General features: G+C 37.7%; 2 protein-coding genes across 2 annotated transcripts in view; one reads left to right on the top strand and one right to left on the bottom strand.

The window, feature by feature from the left end:
- The window catches only part of LOC144657496 (peroxisomal membrane protein PEX14-like), a 307,100-nt gene that overhangs the window by 171,260 nt on the left and 125,956 nt on the right, over window positions 1–9,884 (top strand). The gene's annotated exons all lie outside the window — the stretch shown is intronic.
- On the bottom strand, window positions 2,185–5,387 carry LOC144657503 (microfibril-associated glycoprotein 4-like). Its single transcript, XM_078517856.1, has 4 exons — window positions 5,067–5,387; window positions 4,245–4,359; window positions 3,749–4,163; window positions 2,185–2,741 (listed from the first exon to the last, which is right to left on the bottom strand). The coding sequence occupies exons 1-4, from the start codon at window positions 5,385–5,387 to the stop codon at window positions 2,531–2,533; spliced, it is 1,062 nt and encodes a 353-aa protein (XP_078373982.1). The 3' UTR covers window positions 2,185–2,530.

Raw genomic sequence — 9,884 nt, 5'->3', positions numbered from 1 at the left:
CGCGAAGCTACATTTTGTTAATCGTAATAAACGAGTGATTTTTTCCTTCGTTTTGTCGCAGTGTTTTCTAAAAGAAATAGAAACTATTTTCTCTGTATTTGCGATCGAGTTACAGAAACACGAGTGGAAGTTTAGGAGAACTCAAAAAGAAAACTGTAGAAACATTCGCTTGCGGCTCGCCGTTTTTACACAGCATTTCTCGTTCTCCAAAACTTTCACTCATGTTTCTATGCTTTGATAAAAAAACGATTTCTATTTCTTAAATAATCGACTGAGACGTTATTGCACACAAAACATGTTTTATTACTATATCTTTAATCACATTTTGGAGACGAATGAATAATATATGATGAATAATATGATGTTACGTTTCAACGACGTTAATTAACAAGACAAAATAGAACACCACTGCAGATTTTTAAAAGCTTATGCAGACGTTAGATGCAACGAATCTACGATACAGCGGAACCTACTATCGAATTTGGAAGAGTAGGAATGTGAACTAGTTTTCCAATTCAATATGACGAAAATACATGACGCTATTTTAATTTATTCTATGTTAACGAATTTTCAAACTTTTCGGGCGAAAAAATTCCCAAATTTCCCTAAACTAGCTCACCGATTGAATAATGATCAACATGTTAAAACACAACTTTCTGTAAAGTTGAAAAAAAATTATTTTGCTGTGGTTCTTATAAGAAAGGTTAAAACTTTCCAGTTATTTTACATACATAGTTTGTCAATAATAAGGTTTTATTTCTCTACAACAGTAATAGTGACAACAACACACGATCACACCACATCATTGAATTTCTTATTTACAATAACCGCGGAAAGCTAGTGTAATGCTATAGTTTAGGCAGCTAATGGCTGAATAATATTAAACTTTGTTACAACATATTTATTTAAAGATAGCTACCGTAATGATTCGATTTAGCGCCCTCCTTCCAATAAGCGCCCCCTTCCGAATAAGCGCCCCCCTTCCAACGTATTTTTGTCAATAAGCGCCCCTATTCCAATAAGCGCCCCCATTCTAATAAGTGCCCCATTCTTATTAGCGCCCCTATTCTAATAAGCGCCCCTTTTGTGAATAACTTCCCCTACTGAAGTCATCGACGTCGAATGGATAAACTCATGAACATTCACCGCACTGTACAGGTATATATTTACTGCTAAAATGAACAATTCTTTAAAAAGTAACTGAACTTTCAACAATTTGTTACTGTTACAGTTCCTGTGATTGTTTGTTATTTTAATATTTATTTAAGTTTTGTTTTGAACATTTGGTTGTTTCTCAAAAAATTAAATAAGCGCCCTGTGAAAACAAACCATACTAACAGATGGCATCCAAAACAAACAGTTGAGGCAATGCCAGCTATTTGGGGATATGATTATTGTACACTGATACATTCTTTAGTCACAAGGCTTAATATTTTTAATTTCACTTGATTAGTTTTTCTTTGTCTTTTTCCATTTTTCTTTTTGAGGGGGGGGGGGGGGTCATAAAAAAATTGGATTTCAAGGGGGGCCAGGTAAATATTTTTGATGAAGAAGGTGGGGGCTATTATATATAACAGTGACTATCTATCAAATCCCACCAGCCCCCCCCCTCCCCTACCCCATAAAAAATGAACAGTACCTACAATGAATCTTTATACAGCGGATTCAATAAAAATCTAAAACTGTTGAAACTACAAAATCAGTACTAAATAAATAAGCTAGGGTCTAAACCCTTTGACTATTGAACGCACATTTAGGCGCTATTTGGAGGCGCAGTCATTGAACCACTCATTTTGAAAATCGTTTGCATTCTGACAGAGCTAATCAAAGAAGAAACAGCCAATACACCTGTAATTGATCAAGGTCCCCTTTTCAGGGTTTTCCAAACAAGTCAAAATTTTAGCTTATGCTCATGCAGCAAAGTAAAGTATTGCACATTTTTACGCAATTTCGTTCCCAGAGCTTGCGTTCCCCTTGACCAACTCAACGGCTCTGGACTAATCCAAAACCAGAACCAGGAAATCCTGGTTCCGGTTTGATTGTGCGCGTGCGCCGGAGATTGTGGTGAAACGAACAAGTTTTGAACAGCCAATCAGATTCGCAACCTCGTTCCGAGGGTCTCTCTCTCCCCTCCCCGCTCTTGGGGGCGGGGAGAGAGAGACCCTGGGAACGAGGTTGTCAGATTCGGTCGTCTTTGTGGCGGGCTTCCAGATTAGCCCAGAAGTCCCGATTCCTGGAGGAGACCAGAAGAATCGCGGCCTCTGGGGACGAGATTGATTTTTACATTGAATCTTTATCGAAATTTTGCTGAAGTGTGAAAAAGTGCTTTTCTATCAAAGTTTAGGGAAATTCAGGATCATTGCACCAAAAATTCAGTTTAACGGTTATAAAAACGCGTTTTAAAAAAAATCAGAATTGAAAGGATTAAACATTCATTTGAACCAACAGCACCTTTAAAGCCTGATACATAATAGGTATCACCTTACAAAACGTTCTTGTAAACATTTGGAGAAAGTTTCGTTTGAAAAAATTACTTCACTTTCATCTCAGTACGTTTCAGTGAATACTGCCACCCCCTAAAGGACCCCCAGACGACTCCATCGGCATCAGAAAAAAAATCTCCTTCAAGATAAAGTCCGTTGAGATTTGCGCAGTGACAATCTCTGTACCACCAGGCTCCTTTGAACGTCTGAGCACAGTAACCAGTAGCATCGTTATCCTTGGTGCCAAACAGTAAACCACTAGAAGAGAATTATAAATAATGCAGGTTATAAGATGACTCAATCAAAACTGCTAAGAATAAGGGCTTTGTGTGACTTCAAATTTTGAATGTTCAACTTAATAATGGCCCTCATTCGTCCACTAAATAGAAGGAAGCGACGTTAATCAAGATCATGTAAGGCAATTGTCGTTTTGTGCGGTTTTGGGATCGCTTCGGCCGTTTTGATTGTAACCTGTTAAAGGTAGAATGCTTCTGGCGTGGTCCAAGGAAGAGAAAATAGCCAAACGCGGTATATTTGTTTTTGGTTGCCTCCGCCTCGAGTGAGAAAGATTTAGCCCGTTTTATATGAGGGAGAGTGCAATAATTAGCAAGAGGGGGGGAGGGGGGGGGGCATTGAGTAGCATTTATGTAAAGAAATGGGGGCTCAAAGATAAAAACCATTTGACATAGGTGGTTCTTAAGTTATATTTCAACTGTTTACTGTCTTTTTTTATGACATGGAACAGAACTTTTTTTAGTACAGTATATCTCATGAAGTGAGACTTCCTTTAAAAAGTGCCAAAATCATGATAAATATCTCAAGTCCTCACTGTAACTCAATAATGTGTACAATTAATTTCAATTTAGTCTGACTGCTCTTTGATGCAAAAGTCCCAAACTAGCTCTTCAGCCTCCCCAGTGAAATAACGCGTATTGAATAAATCCCGTTAACATCTTTGTCTGTTACTCATGTAAACAAAAATATACCTTGTGAGTTTGAAACAAATTTAACAAACGTTGTTACGTCGCTTGAACAGCATCAAAAAACTAATACGTTAATACAACACGTAGAAGAAAACGAAGCGAAATGAGATTGAACGATAACGTACAATAAACACTCTCTAAAATGAATTACGGATTATTTCCATAGCTAGTTATCAACACTTGTTTTTTTTTAAAGAATGTTCGTGTTTTGTCTTTTTTCCAAGGACCTTCTTCAGTTGCAAAATAATCTTAGCACTAAATAAACTTTTATTTTTCTCTTACTTATGGATTTCCATACAGTCACCAGCTGTTCCACTGTATCCTCCAATCGAAAGCCGGTATTTATCTCCTTCGTCTGCTACCTTAAAAGTCGTGTACTCAGCGTATCTGATGTCGCCTTCAAAGTCCTCCAAGTCAACTCGCAGCATGACGTCATCAACAGCTGTCAAACGGTGAAGATTGTCGTTTCCAAGCCAGAACTCGCCGTTCAGATCTCCAAAGCCGTTTTTGTAGGACACCCAATCACGATAAAAGTCAACGGAGCCGTCCAAACGTCTCTGAAAAACGGTCCAACCTCCACCGTCCGTGGTCATGTCACACAACACTTGGAATGGATCGCCGCCATCTGGATTGATGGTGTACACGCCACTGGATGTGAAGCCGTCTGCAAGTAGTTGGGCGCAACCTTTGATGGGCTCTGTTAGTTGAAAAAAGGAAATTAAAGCAATGACTTACTTTAGTCCATGTAGCGAGAAAAGTTTCCACATCGTTAACTTACTGCATGGTTTCCCTTTATAGCCTTCACTGCAATTGCATCTCACACTGTTGTCTTGATAGTTAGGAATACAAATTTCGTTTTGGCCACAAGGTGAGCTATCTGTCTCACAGGGACTCTGTTTAAGAAAAAAAATAGCCGTTGTTCATCGCATATTACTGCATAAAATTACATTGTCTTGAGTCCAATTAGAAATTAGTCCGTCGAGATACTTATCCATCGAAGGATTAACATCGAGCACTTTAATTTGTCAATATTTTACTAAAGAAAATCCCTTAGTTCGTATAGAAGCTGATAGATACGATTTGCTTTGTACTGAATTTTTTCATAGAACGTTCGACATTGTTTCATAAGGTCTCAAATGCAAGAAAGTTTCACAACTGTTTAATAAAATACAATAATACCCAAAACATTCTGACGCGTTTAGTTTCGAACATTTTATTTAACAACGTAAACTTCTATACGGACATTTTCAATTTAAGACCGATAAAATTTTGGACGTGTTTCAGTTTTCGCACATTGTTTCCGAAATTTTGCACGTCTAGAAAACTGAGAGAAGCTGACAAATAAACTTTCCTTCCCAATGTGGCAGGTGTCTACGAGGGGAATCAGAAGCTTGATAATCACGCGCTCGATGACCTCTGACATTTAAAGTCTTTTCTTGTGTTCTCCCAATACTGGGTTGGTCTAACGCGCTGGTCTAACGCACCTATTGTTTTATTGATTTACATCTCTTCCAAAGAAAATACTTATTTGCGCTCCACAACTGCAAGGAAAAAACATAATCCTATGTGAAATTAAAAATGTAAGCTAGTCTGTAACTACCGTTATTCCTCTATAATGGAAATCTTTATCCTCTGTGAAGTTAACATGACCAATAAATCGGTCAGAGTCGCTCAGTTGACACAGGAATCTTCCGGGTTTGTTCTTTGCGGGTCCAAAGTTATAAGATCGACATCGCTCTTCCTCCACGCAATAAAGCCGACAAGAACCTTCCGAATCCACTTCTGTTTCGCTTATTACGCTCCCATTTAGCTTCCATCCTACTATCTCCTTAGCGAAGTTAACAGCTTTCCAACCTGGCTGTGAAGTGCGGCTGACTGCGTATACAGCCGTGCCAAGAACGAATATCATCCAGACATGCATCTTCGGCACGGAATGTGAAAAGTGTAATTAAAGTGTCTTAAAGTCAGTTTACTAAGAGGGCAGGTGTTTAAAAATAAAATAAAAATATATATATTGTTTTTAATCACTGCTTTCTCATTGTACTTCCCCTTAAAACTATTCGCATTTTAATTGAGCGTCTCGTTGTTGAGGTAACGTGAAAAAAATAACGGGAGCTTTAAGCATTTTAAAATTCAATACCCTGAAGTGGTGGACTGCGTCACAAAAATTTGATAAAAATTATGCACTATATTGCCGATAATTTTAAAAGTGCAGATATCTGATATTTCTGAAAAGATTTTGGACCTCCCCCATTCCAGGAAATTTCAGTCTTTAGTCATCGGGCAAAATGTTTAGTTTTCCAAAACCCAGGGGGTAGTACAACTAACTTCTTTTTAAATAAGCCTTTCGTTGTTGAGGTAAATAGAAACAAATAACATCCCTGATGGCTATGTGTAATAAGAACGCCCATTGGTTTACATAATTATGGCTTCCCTAATCATTCCTTTAATCAATTCAGACAGTTCGGTACTTCAGGGAAATGTTTCGGCGTGACAAAACGTAACGGTGAAACCTGCAGGGGTTTCAAAACAATTCTATCACAAACTGTGTCCTATATTAAGTACTTTTCCTGAAAAGTTTTTTAATGGACCTTTCCCATTCCAAGGAATTTAAGTCTTGCTATCAGGCAAAATTTTGCATTTTCCCAAAACAGCTTCCATTAGAAACCAAGAGTATGCACATTCACACGCTTATTTAAAGAATATGAACAATTTTCAGGGGCACCCATCGAGAATATAGTTCAAAACCACTTAAAAATAGCACCGTTGAACGTATTTTAGTATTTAAACGGTAGATATAGGCATATTTTTATCCCCTAAAATTTTTTTTATCTGTTCGGATTTCCTAGCTGAAAGTCTAGTGATCCGAAAGTTATAGGGATCAAAACTTACCTTTTCGAAAATTCCAGCCAGAGAAAGGCTCCCGAAAATTTTAGGTGACTTTTTTTCCGAAAATTCTAGATCTGAAATCGTCTTCCGAACAGATATTTTAACGAAATATTCCGTTGGGTGCCCCTGAATTTTGGGGCTGCAAAACTGCATTTTAACCGAGTGTTTCGTTGTTGGGGTTACTAGAAAAAAATAATATCACTGTATGTGAAATAAGAATGCTCCTAGTTTTACATAATTATGGTTTCTCTCATTATTCCTTTCGTCTTTTCAGACAGCTCGGCACTTCAGGGGAATGTTTTGGCGTGACTGTAAAATGCATCAAAACACGGTACCCTGCAAGAGGGTCTCAATGGGGTGGTGGCTTTTACGGTAACGGTTAAAAATTTGGCTTTTTTTACGGCTAACGGTTAATTGATTTCCATAACGGTTAACAGAAGTAAAAAGTTAATTTTAATTGTTTTTAAATATTAAAAATTAATTTGTATTATTGAAAAACATATTTTAGGTCTCAGGGCCATTCTGGGACGATGAAGTGGACTATTTTTGTTTATTTATAAGCTTTTATAATTACTGACCGATTTTTTACGGTTAACATATTTTACGGCTAACGGTTAAAATTTTCCAATTTTTACGCCTAACGGCTAAATTTTTGTCCGTTTTACGGCTAACGGTTAACCCCATTGAGACCCTCCTGCAGGGTTTGCACAAACATTCCATCGAATCTATGTCCTATAATGCTGATACGTTTCGATTAACATATGTCTAATTATAAGTACTTTTACCTGAAAAGTTTTCTTAGTGGAGCTTCCCAATTTGAGTCAATTTTAGCCTAACTTTAGGACAAAAATTTCAGTTTTTTTTAAACAGCTTCTATTAGAAACCATGAGTATACACATTAGCGCATTTAGTTACTAATTATATAGCTGTCAGTAAATCCTATATTGTCAGCGCAGCTATTTTTCCTTAATTTCTGAGAACTGTCCAATTTGGGATTAAATTTGGATAGTTTCGAATAGGACTTTCAGGTAAAATGCACAAACTGTCCATTAGCACATTTAGTGACAAATAACAATTACGATTTTGATTATTTAAACCATGGGGCTGGATAACTACATTTTAAATTGGGGATTTTTGTGGAGGTAACTAGAAACGAATAATAATGTCACTGAATGTTTTGTATAATTATTCTTGTGACCAAATCGGACAGTACGACACTTCAGGAAAGTGTTTCGGCACGTTTGTAAAACAATATCAAAACACTGTACTCAGCAAGGGTTTCACTAAAATTCTATCAAAAAACTTTTTCTATATTGCCGATGGTTTTCATTTTATTGAGTCAGTTTGTATTTAATGAGATACATTGGAGGTGTATGTTTACTGTTAACTAAGGATAATGTGACGGACTTCCTTTAAGAGCCCCAAACTAACATACGACCGAGTCACAGGAGTCTGTATCTAGAACAGTCTGTGACGTCAACGCAGTACATCTCAAATCTTGTTCTTTGGTGTAGTTCTTTCAAGACAAAGAGAGACAAAGACGGGAAAAGTTCATAATTGTCCACTAGATATGTTTTTGGTGGATGCAGCAACTTTTCATAGCGCCTAATCTTACGCCTGTTTGTAATCCGGTAAATCCCATGATACACACAGCGGTCAAACGCTGCGCGCGTGCGCAGTTCCTGCGCAATTCCCGCTAAAATTCTCCATACAAAGTCTTAATGCAAGCCCAACGCGAGTGTCCCAGATACAGGAAGAAACTGCCAATGATGCAACCTTGTCAGCTCTGTGTGAAATCATAATGGATGGCCCGAAAGTTATTGCACCTTTACCAAAATGGCCATTTTTCACTAATTTATGCATATCTAATTAGCTAATTTCTGAAAATCAAATTTACTACATCATATTCTATGGCTATTAGGCTTTACGTTCAATAAGTCACTTCAACCGCCCTACTTGATATCTTCTCTTCAAACGGTCTTTTGGAAAGTACACATTTCGTACTGTTGGAAATAGCCTTTAATACACCACTTTCATAATGGCGGCCAATTTATTTATTCTTTTATATGTATGTTAATTAGCCCTGCTGGCCTCGTTTTAGGGTAAAAATTCTTTTGAATTTTTCACATGCTGACGAGGCCAGTAGGGCTAATTAACATACATATAAAAGAATAAATAAATTGGCCGCCATTATGAAAGTGGTGTATTGGTGCCAAATATCTGCTATGATATTAGCCAAGCCTAAAAGCGGGACTCCCCAGTTATTTACTTCGCCCTTTTCGAAAACCCGAATTTACTGACCGATAACAGAAAAAAATATAGCACTTGAGCCCGCGATCCTATATAAACCATTACTCGGTCAGCAGTAAACTTCGAAAAAACGTTCGACCTCGATGAGTTCTGTATGTGAGCCCGCGATATGGTCATGTGATACCGGTCAGCGGAAACCTTGTTTTGACAGCTGTCAATAGACCATGACATGGATGTCCAATATCAAACATGTAAGCTGACGTTAACCATAACCTTTATCCTATTTCTGGGGTATGGCCGCCATGTTGCACGACGTACGTACGTCGTACGCGCCCACGAACCATACCGCTAGCCAATGATGACCATGAAAAACCGAAAGCATGGGTCTGTTAATTTTCGATGGGTATGGGGCTCTGCTCTGCGGCCCTTCGGGCCGCTGGGAGCTCCGCTAACAATTTAAATACATTATTCCTGCATGGGCGATGAAATCCATCATAAAACGTCACAAAAAGACACATAATGTTTGGGGACTTCAATATTTTATTCGTGCTGAGAACTTAACACACGTGACTTAACAGTTTTTTGCTATTTCATCAAAATTCACCGAAACACAGAAGCCGTTTATTTGCCTTAATTTGGCAAAATATTGGTACGAAATAGCTAATCAAGCATAAATCTATCGATAAAAATCAATCAACATGATGCTGCAAAAACAGGCATTTCGAAAAACATGTCAATAGTAAATTAACAAGAAGTGTCAAGTATTTAAACAAAGTTTAAACTTCCTGCCTAACTTCAGGTTGTGCTCTTTGACGTCACACATACATCGCCAGCCTGCTGAACCACTTGCAGTGAAATTTTTGTAGGTGATTATCAAAAACAAATCACGTGATTTTTCTCGTGTAATTTGGGATAAAACAGCACTCGTAAATTTTTCAAAAGACTTCAAATAGACCATTTGCATTATGACGTAAAAGCGCAAAGACTTCTGGTAGTTGTACTTAAGTTCGCGGGAAAAAAACATTTCTGCCTTATGATTGGCTAAGGGCAACCAAGCGTGAAGGTGGACATCCAGGACTTTTATTTTGATCTGAAGTTGAGCTGCCAAGTTTACGCTCTTTGTCGCTTCGAAATTTGTTTATACATTTATTTTTTCAGTTCCCTGTTAAAAATATAGAAAACAGGATGATAGCTTTGAAATGAAAATTGACTGAGTTCTGTGTTTTAACCAAGACAGTCAAATGTTGTTCGTGTTCAAGTAAGTGTACGTTGTGTGGCG

Source organism: Oculina patagonica, chromosome 6 (assembly GCF_052425735.1).
Source record: "Oculina patagonica isolate OP01 chromosome 6, crgOcupat, whole genome shotgun sequence".
NCBI lineage: Eukaryota > Metazoa > Cnidaria > Anthozoa > Scleractinia > Oculinidae > Oculina > Oculina patagonica.
The sequence above is the reverse complement of the archived record's forward strand: the minus strand, read 5'-3'. Positions and strand labels throughout refer to the sequence as shown.